The 21,285-nt window shown below is 42.7% G+C and overlaps 1 protein-coding gene across 1 annotated transcript in view; it reads right to left on the bottom strand.

Moving 5' to 3' along the window:
• The window catches only part of OLA1 (Obg like ATPase 1), a 134,612-nt gene that overhangs the window by 31,960 nt on the left and 81,367 nt on the right, over positions 1-21,285 (bottom strand). Inside the window, exons 6-7 of the mRNA XM_042442291.1 lie at positions 10,465-10,545; positions 10,111-10,208 (exon numbers count right to left, since the gene is read on the bottom strand). Coding sequence (XP_042298225.1) covers positions 10,111-10,208; positions 10,465-10,545 — 179 coding nt within the window. The remainder of the gene's footprint in view (positions 1-10,110; positions 10,209-10,464; positions 10,546-21,285) is intronic.

Here is a 21,285-nt window from a genome sequence, read left to right as displayed (position 1 = left end):
TGGGCAAGGGTCAAGAGGGCAAATCGTCTTTCTTACACACCCAAGGAGCTTGTCTACGTCCTCAGTATTCACAAACTCAAAGCGATCCAGAATAACCTTGTTACCAGAGGCACTAGACACCTCTTGTCGTGGTTCTGATGAAAAACTGGCATCGAGATCAGCCCTTATCCGAGAGATTTTATCGGCAAAAAAGTTATTAAAAGCATCACAGCAGGCATTAGTTGACTCTAATAAAGGGTTCAGGGTGTTGGGAGATGGAGTTAATTCCCTGACTACCCTGAACAGCTCTGCTGGACGAGATTCTGCTGATGCAATCCGAGCAGCACAGAAAGAATTCCTAGCTGCATCGACTGCCACTCCATAAGAACGTAACATGTTCTCATGGAGTGTCTTGTCGGATATGCGCTGATGTTTCCGCCAGTAGCGCTCCAGTCGCTGCGCAGCCCGCTTCATCTGCCGTAGATCTTCTGTATACCAGGGCCTTTAGTTAGGAGTGGGCTGGTAAGGACGCTCGGGGGCGATGCTGTCAATAACCCCAGTAAGATTGTTGTTCCAGTTATTAACCAGGGTTTCGACAGGGTCGCCATCGTTCCCAAACATAACTCCCTCCAAGGCTTCTTAGAACCTTTTGGGTTCCATCAGCCGTCGAGGGCGGGCCATTCTAATGGGCCCACCACCCCCGAGGGGTTTTTGGAGTGTGGCCCTCAGTCCTACCTCGACCACAAAATGATCCGTCCATGACAGGGGGGAGATATCATTAACTTCCACCCACGGATATTCTCGGTCCGTGCTGAAGACCACATCAAGCGTATTACCGGCACAATGTGTAGGACCCAAGACCAATTGGGACAGGCCCATGGCTGTCATAGAGTCCATGAACTGCCGAGCCGCACCTGTCAGATCTGATGAGCCGGCCTCGAAGGGGATGTTGAGGTCCCCCAGGACAAGGAGCCTAGGGGACTCCAACACCAGCTCCGAGACTAGCTGTGTCAGCTCGGCCAGGGAGTCTGTTAGGCTACGGGGTGGACGGTAGACCAACAGAATCCCCAGACTGTCCTTGGCCTTTAGGGTCAGGTAAATACACTCAATGTATCTCAGTTTCGGAACCGGATTTCTGGTCACAGTGATATAATTTTTGTGGACTAAGGCCATACCTCCCCCTCACCCACTTTCCATAACCTGCTCCTTTACTACATATCCAGCTGGGAGAGTTTTAGCCCAGGTCACACAACTATCCTCCCCCAGCCAGGTTTCAGTGATACAAGCTAGGTCAGGATTCTTCCCATCTAGTAGATCGTATAAAATATGGGATTTATTTTTCACTGACCTAGCATTACATAGGAGCAAGGCAAGGTGGTATGTTTGGGGCGATCCTTGGTTCTCTCGGGCTAACAGGGTGACTGGAAGATGGGATAGATATTAAGCATCGATCCCGTCTTCCCTTAGACATATTAGTCAGCCTGTTAACGCTATATCTCCCCATGCCCCGCACAACTCTTATTGGAGCTCCCTGAACAGAATTCGACTTAATATCAATATCAACATCAATACCCTCCTTTCTTTCGACAGTTCTCTCCTCTACATTATACATGACTTGTTGTAGCCCTGATAGGCCTGCCATCCTGATATACTAAAGACCTAGATAAAAACTGTTTTCTAGAACAGTCGTCTCAATTTGTGTGCCCCCAGATATTTGACTGTATGTTTTCAACAAGTATATATTGCTTTCTACTTTAAAAGTCACCATGCAAATCATAATAAAAAATAGATACAAGAAAACAGTAGTTAAAAGATAAAATGGTAACACTTAACCATTAGGAAAATGCCTGAGTTAATAGCTAGGTTGATAGTGGAAACACCTAACACTAATTTCAATTAGTAGCCCACCTAATTTCAATGAGGAGACAATTCAACATGGTAGGGACAACAACAGAGAAGGTCCTCCTCCACAGCACAGCCCAATGGGCCACACTAGGCCACAGGACAGTAATGCGTCCCCTCCTAGAAACCTGAGAAGATGATATTGGAGGAAGCTGTCTCTGAAGCTGCTGCAACACTGCAGAATTAATGCAGTTTGACACTGCTTTAACTGTCAAGGCTCCATTCTATGTAATTCTGGGATTTGTAGTTTCATGTGGCACTAGAGCTCCCTGACAGGGAAGGCTAACTATCTCATAAAACTACAAATCCTAGAATTCCACAGCACTGAGCCATAGCACTTAAAATAGTGTCAAACTGCATCAATTCTGCAGTACAGATGAAGCCTCAGATAAACCCATGCTGAACTGTATAGGGCTTTATCAGTCAAAGTTAATACCTTGAACATGACTTGTTACTTAATAAAGAGTGTAAAGCTTTCAGTAAAAAGAGCTAACCACTCTGGGTTAAATCTATTTTTTTTTCCAGGCATAACTACATGTTACAAGAAGTTGCAGTGTGTGTGTCTGTGTTTGTTTTTAATAAACGACAGCAGAAAGCTATGAATTTGGCTACAGGAATAACAAGAGGCTTTCTTAACTCTTTGTCCTGTTTTTCCAATCAAAACTGCTCTTTTCTACCGCTTTTCTACCAGTGGATGACAGAAAGAAATGGAAAAACAAGTGATTTTGAGTTGCCAAAATCTCAAAAACAAATGAACAAACAAATCTGAGTTGTAATGCAAACAGAAAAAATGTAAAAACTGTAAAAAAAAAAAAGGCAATTTAAACACATTCACAATGGATTTTTTTTTACTTCCAAGGGAAACAGTTTGATTTTAAAAAATGTTTTATGGATTGTAATGGGATCTGATGGCTCAAGTGGTTAAGACACTGACTCTGATGACTGCAAGATCGACAGGTTGGCAGTTTGAGGCCCGAGTACCACATGAAGGAGTGAGCTCCTGTCACTAGTCCCAGCTTCTGCCAACCTAGCAGTTCAAAAGCATGCAAATGCAAGTAGATAAATAGATACCACTCCAGTGGGAAGGTAACAGCATTTGGTGCAGTCATGCTGGCCACATGAACACCAGAATAGTCTTCGGACAACGCTGGCTCTTCAGCTTAGAAATGGAGATGAGCACCGCCCCCTACAGACAGTTATAACTAGACATTCATGTCAAGGGACTACCTTTACCTTTCATGCATGCTTTACCAGTTGCATTTATGTCCTTTCTCCTAGGCTTTCCTTCTCCTGACTTCACTGTCGTAACTGAGAAACAGTGAATAGCCTAATAGCACCCAATGAGTTTCATGACCCAATGAGTTCCAGCCCCACACTCTAACTACTATGCCACCACTTTTAGTTTTATACAGTTTAAGCTGTCAATAAATTTGCAGTCCAGCACTGATGCCACACTTGTCTGGGAGGCAGGATTATGCTCCACAGGAAAAGAAGAAATGGATCAAAACTCCATGTCAGCTAGGCAAGCCAGATCTACCCACCCTAGCTGACCTACTCGCATTACAGAGCACTGATTCCCACCTTTTGGTTATCAGCTGAAGATGTACTAAGACTATCATCATTTTAGCCAGACTGGCCAACTGTCTGATGTGAGTCCAAGATCTAGTGGCTAAGGAACCAGTGCCACTGACCCTACCTGAGTGTGAAACCAGTTTCTTCACCAACAGAAACAGTAAAAGCTGAGCTGCCACTTCCCAGTTAAAAGGTCACCAGTTCTGGTCATTTGCTAAGTTGGCAAAGAGCAACAGGAAAGTGCTGTGGGGAAGGCTGAGGAACCTGAAACTGCCTTCCTGCTGGGTCAACAAGGCCCAGAAGTATCTTATCCTTCACAACTCCCATCTGAGTCAAAGCCCTCCCTCTGAATCCTCTGTACTGTGAAATGAGATTGAGAAATAGGTGCACCTCCTACAATATCTCAATGCTTATACTATAGCTTGGATTTTCCTTTGGATTTTAGAATGCTTGGTTTCAACTGATCCCTGGCAAACCAATGGATATCAACTGATATATACAGAAAATATGCTACTGTGAGTTTTCAGATGCAGGTTGACTATGTGTGCACAGTAGATGCATAAATTAATATCAGAATAATAATAACCCCTTCTATTTGTGATGCAATAAAATAAAAGATAAGTTCAGAAGAAACAGAAGCCTCAGGGAGAATATCTTCTCTACTCAGCCCAATGGAGATCAAGCAATAGCCATGTGATGGCCAACTCACCATGCCACCCCTGAAATAAATAAATAAATAAATAAATAAATAAGAGAACTGAATATGTTGAGCAGCCACTGAATACTGTCACCCGCAAGTGGTTTTTAAAGCATTTAAAATAATAAAACATGGAACAATATGGAGAATTAAAATCCCTTGAACTAGACAATATATGGCACAAGAGTAGCATCTCAATAACAATATCAGCATCTATGTCACTCCCTGAAGAACCAAGGGATGTATTTACACTCCATAATTACAGCAGCCTGATACCAACTGCCACAGAAGCTACAGAATCTTGGGATTTGTATTTTGGTGAGATATTTAGAATTCCCCTGAACCATAGCACAGGTGTTCTCTGGCAGAGAATTTAATATACTTCATTAAACAACAAATCTCAGCATTCCACGGGATGGTGGAGCCAATGGTACCAAAGCACTATAACTGTATTGTGTGGTTACAAGCAGTATAGTGGACCAGGGGGGCCTCCATCAGGAAAGTACTCCAAAGTATATCAAGCAGGTAGAATGGCATGTCAGGCTAGAGCTAAGGAAGGTAGAAGGGGTTTGAATCCCCACTCAATCCACTGTGCTCAAATTCACATACGGGTCTAGAAAGTGAGAATGAACTTGATTTGTTAAACCAAGGAGAATCAACAAACCCTCCAAAACTCAATCACATTTTGCCAAGAAATGAGTGCTGGAAAATGCTGAACACCAATTGACCTTAATTTAACTAGTCTATTTGGTTTCCTTTGCAGATGAAACAATCTATGACCATACAGGGTTCCATATAGAGGTGTTCCCCACTTATCCTCTCTTCCTACATTCACTATGCTCGACCATGAAAGGCCTTTCCAGCTCCCACCCATCTTTTCCAGTTCCAAATTACTTGCTCTACAATCTCCCCATTAGTCAATAGTCTGTTGAGATAGATGTAAAACAAGCAGTAACATTGCGCCTAGTACTTTCTGTGAGAGGCTACTTTAAATATATATATATATAATTCTTTACTTCTTACCTGCTGGTTTAATTTAAATTTCTTTTGCCAAATGTCACATTATGGACAAGTCCTCCATTTTCTATAGGACCTTTCATGCCTTTTATAGCTTCTGGGATTTTTAATTTAATTTAATTTAATTGTTCTTTTGACTAAGAACAAGTGTAGTATAACCACAGTTACACCCTTTTGTGGCTACTGGTGGCTTTTATAATCTCTCACTAAAAAACTTTGTAAGAAGCTTCAGTTATCAAAGTAATTTCTGCATCCACAAACAATCTCTTGACCATGTTTCGCTATATTTTAAAAATAAAACTGATGTAAAAATGAAACATTTGGCATAATCCTTTGTTAATATCTTATATGTGAAGCTAATACTTTATTGAAAGCTAGCATGCTGTAGTGGCTTGATTATGACTCTGGAGACCAGGGTTCAGATCCTCATTCAGCCATAAAAACTATTGGGTGACCTTGGGCAAGCCACACTCTCTCAGAGAAAAGCAAAGGCAATTCCACTCTGAACAAATCTTAACAAAACACCTAGCAACTCTGTGACAGGGTCACCATAAGCAGCCTTCCCCAACTTTGTGCTTTCCTGATATTGAACTATAACTCCCATTACACCTGACCACCGACTGAGTGGTCAGACAGATGGGAGCCATCGTCTACTATTGCAAAGTGGATGGGAGCCATCATCCAAAATACTTGGAGATCACCAGTTTGAAGAAAGCTGTTGTGGACACAACTGTTGTGGCATATACTTCTCCTTGAGACATTACTCAGCCTCACTTCCTTCAAGATCAGAGCCCCTCTCTCTTGTGCTTTATATCACTCATTCACTTTTTGAACTACAGACATTTTGCAGATTTGTTTCAACAGAAGATAAATAGTTGACTTCATGATTCCATTTCTTCATTCTTCAGTTTTGTCCCTTCCTTTCCCCCCCCATCACATCCCAGCCAATGTGGACACAAAGACAACTGCAGAAATTCAGTGATATTTGGGGTTTTGTTGTTGTTGTATGCATTCAAGTCATTTTCGACTTTAGATGACTCTCAGGCAAACCTCTCACAGAGTGTTCATGGCAAGACTCTTTCAGACCCCTGAGGCTGAGAGCAAGCGACTTGCCAAAGGTTACCCAGTATGTTTCATGGCCAAATGGGGACTCAAACCCTGGTCTCCAGAGTCATAGTCCAATACTCAAACCACCACACCACAGTGGCTATGGGATATCAAAAATCTGCATTGCTTAATTCAGCACTACAGCAGCATGACAAGTAACTTCATGCATTTTGGTTTTCATCATCTGTGGCCTGGAAACTTCTACAGAAGGAAATCTTTTTTTAAAGGCTTTAAACTAGGTATATTAAAACACATTACCTTTGGACAACTAAAGATAACTGAAATATTCCTGAGATTTCATGGTCATTATGTACTGGAAATTTCACAATTCACGTGCCTATAACCCAGTCTAAATGGCACACAGCTCCCTTCAGTTGTGTTAAACCTGTGTAAGATTCAGATGTGAAAAGCCATTAATGACTTTGCCACCCTACATTAATCTACTACTCAGTAACTGTATCAGAGAAGAATACTGAATTCTCTTTCTTCCAGAAAAGGTTAGTTCAAAAGTGCAAAGAATGAACTGACAAGATTGACTTCCTAAACTTACACATACAGGTATACCTAATTCACAGTTCACGCTGTTATTTTCAAAGGGAGAACAAAAAACTAAAGAGATGCATGTCTAACACATGTAATCTTGTTTTAGACAATTCAGTATGTTTTTTTGAAAGTACCTGTTGCATAAATGCTACCATAATTCAATCTTTTAGTAACACTGAAAGCATGGTGGTGCCCTGTATAGTTTAGGTGCTTAGATTTTACTTGGCAGCATTTTTATCATAAGGTAAAATTTATTTTATTTACAATACATGCAATTACAGAAAGAGTACTAGATTAAGAGTTGGTTCTTTACATATCTCTATAAAATGGTTTTTTTAAAGGGGCTTTCAATTATTTAACCATGTGTTTAAAGAAAAGTACATTGTATTTTAAAATGCTAAAGTAGATTCTAATATACATCATGATTAGTGTATCTGATCATAATATAAGTGCAATTAACACAGCAGCCATGTCAGTTTCCCATCAGGAACGAAGTCTTAATCATAAATCTGATGAATGAATGACTAATGGAACACTGCTAATACTAGTAAGTAGTTCCTTGGAGTCAATCCAGTTTTATACCTTTCAAAAGGTCAATACACCACAGAACTGCACAAAAGTCTCCTCATTCACACTGTTGTTGTTCTTTTGCTCTGAAAAATGGTACATTGCCATTTAATTGTTAGTATGTTTCTATCAGTAACTTAAACTGGGTGTTTTCTCATTCAGAAAGGGTGATACACATGAAACCAAGATAGTCTTGCTTAGAAGCTTTTCAAGTTCTTGTGTCCAAAGCCTTAAAATATATCCTTGCTGCTGCTGTAAATATACAAGTCCGCTACAAAAAAATTCTATGAAAATATTTACTGGCCCATTCTTCCTGAATTAATATCGACTTTTTTACAGAACTACCACTAATTTTGCCAAGAAATAAAGTTTGTTAACTGAGCAAGGAGCTCAACTTTGGATCAGATTAAAAGAGTGAAAAACAACAAAATCAACAAAGGACTGAAAGAAATGCCATATATATATTGGTGTAATATATATAGAATATATAGAATATAATATTCTATTGATCTGCATCTGTTTGCACTGCCCTAACTGACCAAAGGTCAACCATTACACTCTACATAATATTTTTCTATTTTAATGGTATAAATGCAAAGAGATATTGCATAGGAAGAGGATTGAAAGATCAGCCACTCTGTCTGGATGAAGGAAAAAATGGTCATCATTCTGACTTCAGTAGATGACATTCCATATCACACAATGTTTCCCACTCATAAATACATGACAAATACTTCCTCAATCATTTTTTACGAGCAGGGATGCACAGGGGGTTGTCAATGGCTAGCCTGAGGGAAAATAGGAACAGCAGGCGGCAGAAACTGTACTGAAAATGGTTATGTGGTAAATTCTCTTCTGGAACATCACTCAGCTATCCCAGGCTTTGATCTTTCAGCTACAATTACACTAACGTCCACAAAACCTTAAAAAAGAAAGAAAGAAAGAAAGAAAGACCCACCCCCAGTTCTGTATGAACAGAGTAAGATTTTTACTATAATTTCATAATACATATAAATACAATATTTACAAATTAAAAATTGTAATATATATGCTAAGTTTTGCATTCTGTCATCACCACAAATGATCTCTCTCAAAAAAACATGGAGTGTCTGGCGACAGTTAAATCACAGACTGGCGTCTCCTGAGCAGCCTGTCTACCATTAAGGCCTGAGCAATGGTATTTACTGTACAATTAGAGGCAGTAAGTTCTACCTGTGATCAACCATACCAAGGTGTGATGATCCATACTCTGTAGCAGTAGAGAAATTTCTACAGTATCACTTAGTTTAGAATGCTAAATGTACTGCATTAAATTTATGTGAAATCTGAAAATTCCTTCCAAAACATACCATTTTGTAATCAACCAACTGTATCTTGAAAGTTTCCTGTGGGTTACATATAATGTCAAGTGATCCAAGGAAGAGAAAGGAAGGGTTTTTGCTAAGACTGCATTCTGATCTGAAATTTGAAATGACTACTACTAGAGAAGCACAACTACATAGAATAACTAAAAAGCATAAATATAAATATACTCTAGCATTATGAAGAGAGTCATTTTAGTTAAAATAATTTCACAGAATTTATTCTAATAACTTACTGGAGTTAGCCATCTGACATTAATTATTGATTTGGCTTCTAGTCTATGAATGTTTATTTTTCAGTTTAAAGCCTTCTCACTCTTTGATATCATATGGAAATGAGAAGTTTTAATGGAAAATTGAAACCATGTGCATCTAAGTACTTAATGAAGTACAGGGGAAGTTAAAGGATGTGTTTTTAGAAGAATTCTGATACACCATATTCTGGATACTTTTACAAAGCAAGAAGCAAATATAAAAAATCTTAAATGTGTTTCACAGTGACATTTTTATGGGGAAAAATAGTTAGTTTGAGATCAGTAAAGCTTAAAAGAACGAAAGCTTAGTGGATTTAATTTGTGTTTCTTTTTAATGAAATGGATTAAGTGACTCGATCCTAAAATAATTGTTTTATCTCATTAATAACCTTTTCATGACGAGCTAATACAGCATTATTTTCAATCCTCAGATCTATACTGAATACTTGTGCTGAATACTTGTGCTCTGGGATCAGGAAGCCTAGTGTCTGTTTGTGTGAAAGTCAGCTTTTGCAGCAGCCATTATATATGCACTGATGCATACAAAAGTATGAAACTTTCTGAACTCCATGTGAGTAATGTCCTACATGAGGTATTACAGCTTCTAAACTTTAAGAACTGACACTCAAAGCTGAATTTTTATTTTTTTGCAAATCAGATGGGACATATGTCCCTCCGCACACATATATGCAGTGTATTTATCTCCTTGTTCATGTCATATTAAGATACCTATTTCTTCTTCAACATTCAATAAAGAGAATAACGATGTAATCCCAACATGAATAAGGTCATGTTTCTAAAGTTCAATATTACTGAGTATGTATGAGTCTTTTTGGACAGCTGGTATTGTTGTCTTCAGTGCTATTTTATAAAAACTAACAAAAGGAAGGAAAGAAAATTGCTACTCAATTTTGCATTCCAGTTTGTTTCAACTGCATTCCATTAGACAAGGTAATAAGTATTCTGCCAATATTAACATTAGGATTTACTTCAAGTATGGAGAAGGAAAAAATGTGCTAACCATTATTATTATTCTGACAAACACTAAGATCCCTTGAGAAGTATCATAATATCTTAAAGATTAAAATAAAGTTGAGTTCAGCAAACTCACCATTTGTTTTTCTTTCTAATGTAGTCTTTTTCAGAGAGGTTAACCAAGTAGATCATTGGTTTTGAAGTTAAAAACAAGTACTTGTTCAGCACATCAATCTAAAGGTATGGGGAAAAGCTCTGTTAACACATACACTACAAGAAACTCACACTCAGTACTGTCATATTTTTTTAAAATTAAATCTGCTTAATCGCATGAAACGATATTGTTAAAAACTACTCATGTGGCTTGGATATTATGGTATTAATTTACTGGTGTTAAAATAAAATATAAATAAAGATCTGAGACACTTGGGGTGGTTTAATGGAAGGACAACATTACGTTTAATGGATGACGTAATAGTTATAAGCCTACCTCTTTGTCATTCCAATCATGATAGAAACGGACGGGCTTTTTTTCATCTATTACCCAGCTTCTGATTTTGCACATTATGTCCTATGCAAAATTGAAAGAAACAGAAAGATATTAGATATATCCAAATATATGTTAAACAGTCATTTCATATGAGGAAGTCTTTTTAGACAGGAAAATACTGGGCGCCTTCTCACTGTACAAGAGTCGCATTTGGCACAGAACAGATGAAAATGGAATAACCCTTTCAGTAACTTCACTGAAACTACACACTGAATGAAAAATCCAATATATGAATTTAAAAACTGCTTTCCAAACTCCATATTGGCAGAGTAATTATGCATCCCATGGAAGAAACCATCTCATTGAAACAGGCTAGTGCGAGAAAGGAATATATGCAAACTATGACATGAGTGTTTTAAAAACAACTGTAGCAAGAGAAATTGAGTTGATTATTGATGATCCACCCATCAAGATATTAAATCAAACTGCCAAGGGCCTCAATATTCTACATTAATTTTTTTTGTCAACACCTTCTCCTTTCCTCCAAAAATGAAACCTGCCAAAGCTTCCATTACACAATGGCAAGAGCCTTGCACTGGTGACCTCCAACCAGCTGCATTCACTTTCAGAACATCTCTCCCTGCAGGAAATCTAAAGGCCTTTTAGTTAGCAAGCTAGTGTGCATTCAGAAGGAGTAACTGCAGGAAGAGCCCAATGTGCTTTGTTTCTCTGGCCTTTCTTCACAGAAAGATTAATCATCTGTGAAATGGAAACGGCAAACAGCAAGTGACACAAACTGAACCCTTCAAGCCTTTCCTCATCAGTTTTGTGGTTCTGAATCTGAAAGCTGCGTGTGGCAAGGTTTGCCTTACAGGCAGGTGTTAATAAAAGGCTCTTAGGTCTGAAAGGTCAAACCCAGCTCTTCTAGAAGTAGTACATTTTAGTGTCATTTTTTGTCAGAGATAATTTATGGTCATGCTCTAAATATTGCATTTCACGAAAAGTTCCCACAAGCATGATATTCAACGGAAGAATTTATTATGAATTTCTAGTCACCAAATTTTTCTCTAAGGCAAGGAGAAAATCCAAGGTATTACCTTGTCAATAAATGGGTCAAACATTTATAAATATACAGCCTTAGTATTTATCATACTACAATTCCCAATCTTGCAATTGCTTCTGGGGGGGGGGGGGGGGAGAAGGAAGGCTCTTCTAAATCTTAGATCTTGATTTGTAACTCTCCAGGAATAGGACTCCCCACAGATTTTAACAAGAAAGGGGCAAGCTGAAAACTTTTAATGAAATATAACATGTTCTGCCTAAGAATAATCACTTTTACTCTCCCATAACTGATTTTCACTCATAAATGTTTTAAAAGTGGCTAATGTAACACCATTTCCTACAAGGAGAAGATCAAAGTGCTATATTACAAATGCATTATGATTAAAAAAGCACTGTGCAGCCTTGCTATTAAATGTTCTTTAAACCCTAAAAGGCTTCCCATAGATCTCACTTGGCACTGCATATACAACCTTTGACAAGTAATGTAGACCATTTTTATTCATTGCCTAAAATTGTAGGCAATTATGTGCGTCACACTGGCCACCTGCAAGTTCTGAATGCCTGCTCCAGTTGTCAGAGCTAAAAACTAATGTTGGAGGGGATTAATCTAGGGGGAGAGAGTCCTCTTTAATGGCTCCAGCAGGTGAAATGGCCCAGCTGGTTACTATGATGAGTGGCCAGAATAGCTTATGTAGAGACATGCAACAAGATTACACACTTTCAAAAAGAAGAAAAAAACACAGAGTATGTAGAACTATCTTATCATGGGGCCCCATCTATGTTTTGCACATCAGTTATTTACTCAATACTTCTCAAGTTTAATATGCATTTCAGTTTTCTAAGACTTTTTTTTTCATTACAAGAACAATTTTGCAAGCAATCCTGCTAGTGGAGGAATTTTAGATTGTTTTCTGGTTTTGAAATTAAAAATTGGTTACAAATTTCAACTTTCAATATTAATATTTCAGAAAAGCCAAATGCTAATTTCCTAATTTACTATATATCTGGATGGTAAAAATATTTAGGAATAAATACTTCTGGCTCTAGATTTGACAAAATAGTAACAAAAAAGAAATCTGACCTAAATACTTGGTTCTATCCTTCAATTATCCTTGCACAAACAAAATGTTTGCAAAGCTTTTCCATTCCTAGCAAAGTGTTCAATTCCTATCAAATTGTATTAATGACAATACAAAAGAATATCCAAGACAGTCCTCTAATCTTGTGTACCTAAGATCATCCTTTTACAAACTAGAATGAGTGCAATTTTTTTTAGTACAATCTTTTAAAATCAGCTGAAAATATTCTCAATGGCTGCCCCTCAGTGGAACTCCTTTTCTCTGCAATCTTGTCAAAATCCTGACCTTAAGCAATTACTAGAATGTTTATAATACTTCCCTTGGCTTGTTTTCAATGAACAGAGGTAAACTGGCATGAAATTTTAAATTTTAATTTTACACTCTTTGAATATATTATTTACTCCCAGTCCAGGTAATACTGATTATGAAATAAACGCACACAGAAAAATCTGGATTCTTATCCTCACGTACTTAATTCATTATCATCTTCACAAACTTAGAATGTATTAGAACAATACTCCATCTAACTAGGCTAACACATGCACACCTAAGATTATTTTCTGAGAATTATGTGTTGTTTTTCAAAAAGTGTTCAAAATAATCCTGATCAAGGAAACTAAGGACTGGTCTCCCACCTTATCCTACTTTCCTCTAAGAAAAACAATAATATATACAAGGACTACGGCATTGTACTAAGAGAATGGAAAGGTTGGGAAAGTTACCAGCAAACCTTCCCATATACTTGTTCATGATCTAGAAAGTCTCTGGCTATGTTCTGTGAGCTGCTGGGGTTTGTCTTATTCTTTTCATTTCACCAGCCCTTTCCCCTCTCCATCTCAGCCCCCACACTATGCTCACTGAGACTGAAAAGCCATGCTTTAAAACCTTTGGAGAGAAAAAAAACACACCAAAAAACAATAAAGCCAACAGCATGTGCTCTGGAAACTTGCTGGACCACAGCCATTATGAGTGATTATGGTTTGCTGAAAAAGTAATGCACTGCAAATGGGCTGTTGCTTCTGGTTTTTCAGGCCAAAGAAGTGGATCAAAGAAAGGATTATATCAAATAAATTATTATTTGCTGATACAATAGGCCAGAGGTTTGAACTTAGTAAAATAATGAGAGAATAGTCTCCAAATTTAGAGAAATGCACAGCTGACCTTTTCACTACCATTCCAGTCAGGCAAGCAGTTTTTAAAAGCTGATTACCCCTTACAGTATTTCCCCTCCTTCTTGTCTCTAGGGCTGTGGTATGGTGTGGCTCCCTGAGTCTGTCTGTGCTGCCCTCACTCCTTCCAGCTTCTCTAGATTACCATACCTCTTACTTAAAAAGAAAAAGAAAACGGTGGATTTTATTTCCTGGAAGCCTCTAGGAGTGGCAGATCCCCTTTTAGACAGGTTGTTGGACAGATACCTGCACAACATTTCTCAAAACCAGAAGGCAATTTTCAGACTCAGCTCTGGGCTGTATGTGAAGGTAAATATGGGCAGCCAGTGGAGTGATCTTAGGATCGGTGTTATATGGTCTCTTCTGGATGTACCAGAGACCAGTCTGGCTGCCATGTTCTGAACTAAATGAAGTTTCCGGACCAAGCACAAGGGTAGCCCCATGTAGAATGCATTGCAGAAATCAAGGCGTGAGGTTACCAGTGCATGTATTACAGTCTCAAGGTCCCTGACTTCCAGGAAAGGGTGCAGCTGGCCTATCAGTTGAAGCTGATAACAGGCACTCCTGACTGTCACATTCACCTGATTTGTCATGTGAAGCAATGAATCTAGGAGCACCCCAGACTGCAACACAGTCCTTTGAGGAGAGTGTGACCCCTTCTAGGACTGGAGGTTGTATCCTGATGCCTGGGTTTGGAGCCGATACCGTAAGTACTTCCGTTTTGTCTGGATTCAACTTCAATTTGTTTTCCCTCATCCAATCCATTACCGCTTTAAGACAATCATTGAGAGGCGAGACACCATCTGAAGTCAAAGATGAAGACCAAGACATGGATAAATATATCTGGGTGTCATCAGTGTACTGATAACACCCTGCCCCATGCCTCCGGATGATCTCTCCCAGCGCCTTCATGTAAATATTGAAAAGCATTGGGGACAGGATGGCGCCTTGTGGGACGCCACAATTAAGCTCCTTCCTTGCTGAGCAACTGTCTCCGAGCACCACCCTCTGGAATCTGTCCGAGAGGAAGGAACAGAACCATTGAAGCGCAGTGCTTCCTATTCCTAACTTTCTCAGACGATTCAAGAGGATGTCATGATCTATAGTGTCAAATGTCGCTGAGAGGTCCAGTAGCACCAACAGGGTCACACTACCCCTGTTGATGCCCAGACGAAGGTCATCAGCCAGAGCAAGCATGGCAGTCTCCACCCCAAATCATAAGGCTTCAGTTTAAGAAATATACATACCAATACCCAAAAGTACAAACAATTAACCATAACATAATACAGTGGAGCCTCCTCATACGCTGCCTTTTTATAGGCGGCTTTGAGCATAGGCGCTCTAAGCCGCGCCCAAGCCCCATTGGAAACAATGGGGCTCGAGCATAGGCGGATTTTTTAATATGCGGAGGGATCCGGAACGGATCCCCTGCGTATAATAAGGTTCCACTGTACAAACAACAATTAAGAGAAGCAAACCAAGAGGAGGAGTATGCAAAGAGAGTCTCACGTCTCGATCGAGCCACTGACAGGCAATCCCCTCTAGGGTTGCAAGGGGTGAGCATTATTGGCATACATTGTGGGGGATAAGACTCAGTAATCAAAGATAGAAGAAGAGAAGGTGAATTGGAGGATATAAGGATACCCATCTAAAGGATGAGAGGAACTAATTAACAAAAGGGGATGTTAAGAAAATACCAATATGAAGGTAACATGGACACCCCAGGCTAGCCAGCCAAGGTACCAGAGGAGTGAGAGGCAGACCTCACACACCTACTGCTCCACCCAAGCCCCAGGCACCGCAGGCAAACCAGCCAAGGCACGGGAGCCGAGACAGGAGGGGCAGCACGCACCCCCTAACCAGCTCACTGTCCCCGAGGGGAAAAGCCTGGGAAGAAGAAGGGGAGGTGCGCACATGCAGCAACAAACTCACAAATAATCAAAGCTGAGAAGTGCAATACCCAATTGCACATCAAACAAGAAAATGGTGACACATTAATAGTAGTGCTAGAATGGGAAAGTTGCAGTTTGCATTCAGGGGAGCGAAGGAGGGAATGATGGCACTCCAGTAATAGTTTTATAGCAAGGAGTGGGTGGGAGAGGATTATGTAGGTATAAGAGAGTTACAACAATAAAAGTGAAGTTATTTGCCTGCAAAAGGTCATCTTGCAAATGGAGAGCAGAGTTCTGGAACAAAGAAACATTACTCTTAAACGGGGGGCTATCAGTGTATTAAGGATTTAGGCAGGAAAACAAGAGAAAAAGGAGAAAGACATATGGCGGGGGTGAGGAGAATAAAGTTTGTGAAGAATACTTCAGAAAGATACCAGATGTTAGAGCAAGGGGAGGAGTGGGAGAGGATTGAGGCAGAGAGAGAATTAAAACAATGAAAGTGAAATTTAGAGTGAGGCAATTTGCTTGCAAAAAGCCATTTTGCAAATGTAGAACAATTAATAGTTGTGGACAAGGAGACTATTTCCTCAAAGATGGCTGTTGTCAGTCTTAGGATTAAGGTGGGAAAACAAGAGAAAGAGGGAGAAAGACAAGATGGTGGGGGCGGGGGCGTGATGAGAATAGATGAGAAAGACACCAGAAGTTAGAGCAAGGCAAGTTACACTTAACCATCCATTTTATGAGGTCAAAAAAGCCAGGGAAGATGGCTTCTGCTGGAAGGTGGTTACAGTCAGTTTGCCTGTGTGGCTTTCACCTGTGCAGGTCACACCAGCTGCTGTGTTTTCTCTGTCTTGCTGGCATCCATGGTTCAACCACTGTCCGGATTTGGGTGCAGCTGAAGAGGAGACATTGTTCTTCACCTCTTCTCAAGGTCGTGGGCACCTTAATGTCTAGGTTCACATATGTAAGAAAGGCTGAGTTTTAGTTGAGGAGTCATGACAGAGCCATTATAAAGATCTTTAGTTTAAAAGGGAAGCTCCATTTGTATTTTTATCTTGCTTGTTGGAGCAGAGAGGTGAAGAGTTTAAAATCATGGCATTTCCTACTTGCATGGTGGAAACCTGGTAGGCAAGGTTCAGGGTACTGGAAAGCTTCTTCAGTACTTGTGCCTTTTCAGATAATGTGCAAACATGGACAGGTTGCCACCTGTAACGGTATTTCTTCGAGTGGTCATCTGCGAATACATACAAATGGGTTGTACGTGCGCCTGCGCAGGTTCCTTCGGAAACTTCTGGAATCACTAGGCAAAGTACACTTTGCAACATGCTGAAACTTTTTGGCGGTAACCCCGCCCATCCCCTATAAAACCTCCGTTCCGCGCTTTTCCCCAGTTCCGCAATTTTTCCGCCATGTAGGCGACAGAGAATGAGCCAATCTGAGCAGGACACTGAGGGGAGGATGGGCGGGATTTGTATGTATTCGCAGATGACCACTCCGAAGAAATCCGTTACAGGTAGGCAACCTGTCCCTTCTTCTCGTGGTCGCTGCGATCATACAAGGGTTGAGACTGGCACGCTAAGGCAGTGGAGGCGGGAGTGTCATGACACCTGAAAACACCAAATATGAATGGTACCAATAAAAAACAATGGAGAACAAAGGTAGTTTGATGGTTTGTTTTATAAACCCATAAAGAACATATCCCACCTAAAGATGTAAGCCCCGAGTCTTGTGCTGTTAATTTTTGAGGTCACGGTTAAGCTAAAGTCAATGCAGTCCTGACAGCAAAACAGCTCTCCCAAAGGTATCGTCCCTTTTTGCTCTCGTGTCCAACCTATAATGTTTAATAAAGGTTAACGTTGGGACCATACAGCACTTTACAGATGTCATCCAAAGGGACGCCGGATAGAAGGTAGAAGAGGCCGCTACCGCCCTTGTGGTATGGGAGCGAACCCTAGCATAAAGGTTGCCCAGGAGTTCGTAGACAGGAGAATAGTGCTGGACACCCACTTCGAGAGTCTTGGGCCGAGACTGGGAGTCCCTTTTTCGGTTCCGAGTAGCACTGGAACAGTCTGTTGGAACGGCTATGGTCCTTAGTCCTATCCAAATAAAAAGCTAGGGCCCTACGAACGTCAAGGGTATGGAGGGTCCTCTGCACGTCGGAAGTCGGTTTGGAGCCAAAGTTGGCAAAACAAGGTCCTGACACATATGGAAAGCAGAGACCACCTTGGGTAGAAGGTAATGTCCGTTCTGACCACTTTGTCCAGGTGGAATCGTAAGAAGGGCTGGTCCCGGCGGCAAGGCACAAAGCTCACCCGCACGGCGGGCAGAAGTAATGGCCACCAGAAAACCGTTTTCCAGGTCAGAGTCTAATGTCTGTGGTGGCCAAGGCTCGAAGGGTTTGGATGTAGAGCCCCGAGTACTATGTCGAGGCTCCAGGCTGGAGTCGCAAGGAGACCAGGGTGCAAGTTATTACATCCTTTTAGGAATCTTTTAACAAGGGATCTTTGAAAAATGAGGGTTTGCCCCCGAATTGAAAAAAGGAACAAATAGCCGACAGGTAGCACTTGACGGACGTTAGGCAGAGTCCCGCATTAACCAATGACATCAGAAATTCAAGGACCAGGGCGTTGTTACTGGTCTGGTGAAAGATGTCTACTGACAGGAACTGAAGAAACTTTCTCCATTTCAGCCCAATGACTTTTGGGTGGCCGGCTTTTGGGAGGCCAAAAGGATCCTCCGTACCGGGGCTGACAACTGCGCTAGGGACGGATTCTCCAAGCGACCAGGGGAAGGTCTCGATGTCGGGTGTCGGACTCGTCCTCCCTGACTGTCAGAAGGTCGGGCCTGGGCTCGCCGGAGAAAATTGGCTTGAGAAAGGTGAAGAAGGCAGGGAAACCATGGTTGGGTCGGCCACCAGGGCGTGATCAGGATCGCATGGCCGCCTCGTGGTCATCTTGGCCACTACTTGGTGATAGCGGGAAGGGGAAGGCGTATAGCACTCATCCCCGACCATCGAAGCCCGAACGCATCTCCGAGGAAAGCCGTCGTTCGGCGTCCGGGAGCAGGAACTGGGGACATGGGGAGTTGGTACACCGTTGCAAACAGATCTAACTGAGAAGTTCCCCAACTGGTAAAGAGATCGTGAACTGTCTGTGGATGGAGTCTCCATTCGTGGCAGGATGACGGAGACCTGCTGATAGGTCTGCATGCGAGTTCTGGATGCCTGGTAAGTGTACCGCTTGAAGCATGATGTCTCGGGTGATGCACCAGTCCCAATCCGGAGGGTTATGTCCAGGAGAGTGCGGGACCTGGTGCCTCCCTGTTTGTTCACATAGTACATTACCGTGGTATTGCTGTTCTGAGCTGGAGGACTCTGCCTAGCAGAGAGAACGCGAAGGCTTTCAAGGCCTTCTCCACTGCTAACAACTCTAGAGCGTTGATGTGGAGTGTCCCTTCGTCCCGGACCAGATGCCCTTGGCCCATAAGTCCATGACATACGCTCCCCATCCTTCTTCGGACGCGCTGTAGTGAGCACCAGCTCTGGCGAGGGAGCGAAAAGGGCATGCCGACGCAGAACGTTGCGGGAGCTGAGCCACCAACGTGGGAGCGCGCGACAGGTCTCGGGATGGTCAGCTTGCGGGACGGGGGTTCCTTTTCTGGGGTCGAACGCCGAAAGGAACCATGACTGCAGAGGTCGAGACCGAAGCCCTTGCCCACGTGTGACGAACGTCGTCGACGCCATGTGTCCCAAGGCCCCCTGGATGTCTGTGGCTGGTACTCGCCTCTGGCGGTGCAGTGGTTGACGGGCCCGAACCAGGGCCCGAAAGCGGTCTGGAGGCAGGTAGGCCATACAGTCGTTGGAGTCGAGGATGGACCCTATGAATTTTACTGCTTGGTGGAAGCAGCTGGGATTTGTCGAGGTTGACCACAGCCTAGGTCCCGTAAGAGCTGGAGCGCCTCTGAGATGTGTCGGCGCAGTTGTTGAGGTGACGGGGAGACAAAAAGCCAGTCTTCTAGATAAGGGAAGACCCTCATGCGACGGGGAGATGAGCTATTATGGGTGCCATGCACTTGGTGAAGGTGCGAGGTGCTGTAGACAGGCCGAAGGGGAGGACGTTGTACCTGTAGACCTCCGTCCCGATGGCGAAGGCCAAGAACCTGCGGTGGGACTCCCGGATGCTTACATGGAAGTAGGCGTCCTTCAGGTCGATGGTGGCAAACCACAGATCCTGCTGCAAAAGAGTAAGATAGAGGCTACGTTACCATTCGGAAAACGGCGGTAAGACAGGTAAGTGTTCAACTGTCTAAGGTCCAATATGGGTCTAACAACCTCCCATCAGGCCTTAGGGACAGTGAAGTAACGGGAAAAAAAGCATCCCGGTATGTCAACAGGTTCGACAGGGAGAGTGGCTCACTTTTGCTAGAAGGGTGCGTACTTCGTCGAGAAGGGTGTCTGAGGGGATGTAGACAGGATAGCTCCAGTTGGTGGGAGCTCTTTGAATTCGAGGGCATAACCCCTGCAGAACCGATGGTGAGGCCCAAGAATTGGGTGGTAATGGAGGCCCAGTGTTGGTAAAGGGCCTCAACCTGTCAAGGAAGGACGGGACAGAGGGAGCGACGGAGTACGCTGCGTCCTTCAGGCCCTTTTCCTTGTTCTGATCCTGATCTTGCCTCCTATAGTTTTTCTTATATTTAGGTCCCGACCGGCGACCCGAGGAGGAGAGGATTGAGATGGGAACGCTGCCTGGACGGTTCCTGGCGCTGGAATGGCCGGTCTTGTTGATAGGGCCCTCTGGCCCGTGGCCATACCACTGGGGCGGACCGCCGTGAAGCGCTTGCGGGAAGATGACTGAGGGAGAGGAGGACATACCGTGCTTTTTTTGGCCGCTGGTCCTCAATCCGTATTTGAAGTTGAGCCTTTCAATCGGTCTCTCGAGTGAGAACAGGCCCTCCTCATCAAAGTGGCATGTCTTCGATGGTCGTGACGGGCGTTCTGGTTCAGGTCCGACGACCGTAGCCAAGCGGGTCGTGCGGAGCGCTATAGCAGCCGCCATAACTGGCAGAGCAAGATCGGTAGCATGCCTGGCCGAGGTGATAAGCCAACTCCCGATGGAATGGGCCTCATCGCGGACTCGTGAAAGAATGTTCTGGGAGTCATCTGGTAGGTCTGGTACAAGGGGGGAGAATCTTCTCCATCAGCCACTGAATGTAAGCTCCCATGCACGCGTTGTAGTTTGCCACTGCGCATGCCCAGAGCCGACGAAAAATAGGCCTTTTTGGGCCAGGCATGATCTTCTTGCCCTCTGTCCGAGGGCATCAAGGAGGCTTTCGGGGTCGATGCTCGCGTGGGATCCCGCCACAATGGCTGAGTTCTGTTTGGATGGTCCGAACAGCCATGACGGAGTAGCTGGAGCGATCCTATGAGAGAGACTCCACCTTTCGGGTGTTGTTTGATGAAGTCGACGAGGTGAGCTTCCCAGGAGCGCTTGGGCCAACTTCTCCAGCGAAGGGAGAAGGGGAATCGCCGGTGGGGGGTGTTGGCACCTTGCCGTGGACCCGCCTCTCATAGCGGGTCAGATGCTTCATCCTCAACCTGGCAGGTTTTTATGTCCAGGCATT

The sequence above is a fragment of the Sceloporus undulatus genome, chromosome 1 (assembly GCF_019175285.1).
Source record: "Sceloporus undulatus isolate JIND9_A2432 ecotype Alabama chromosome 1, SceUnd_v1.1, whole genome shotgun sequence".
Lineage (NCBI taxonomy): Eukaryota > Metazoa > Chordata > Lepidosauria > Squamata > Phrynosomatidae > Sceloporus > Sceloporus undulatus.
Note: the sequence above shows the minus strand (reverse complement) of the source record. Positions and strands in the feature narration are given on the sequence as shown.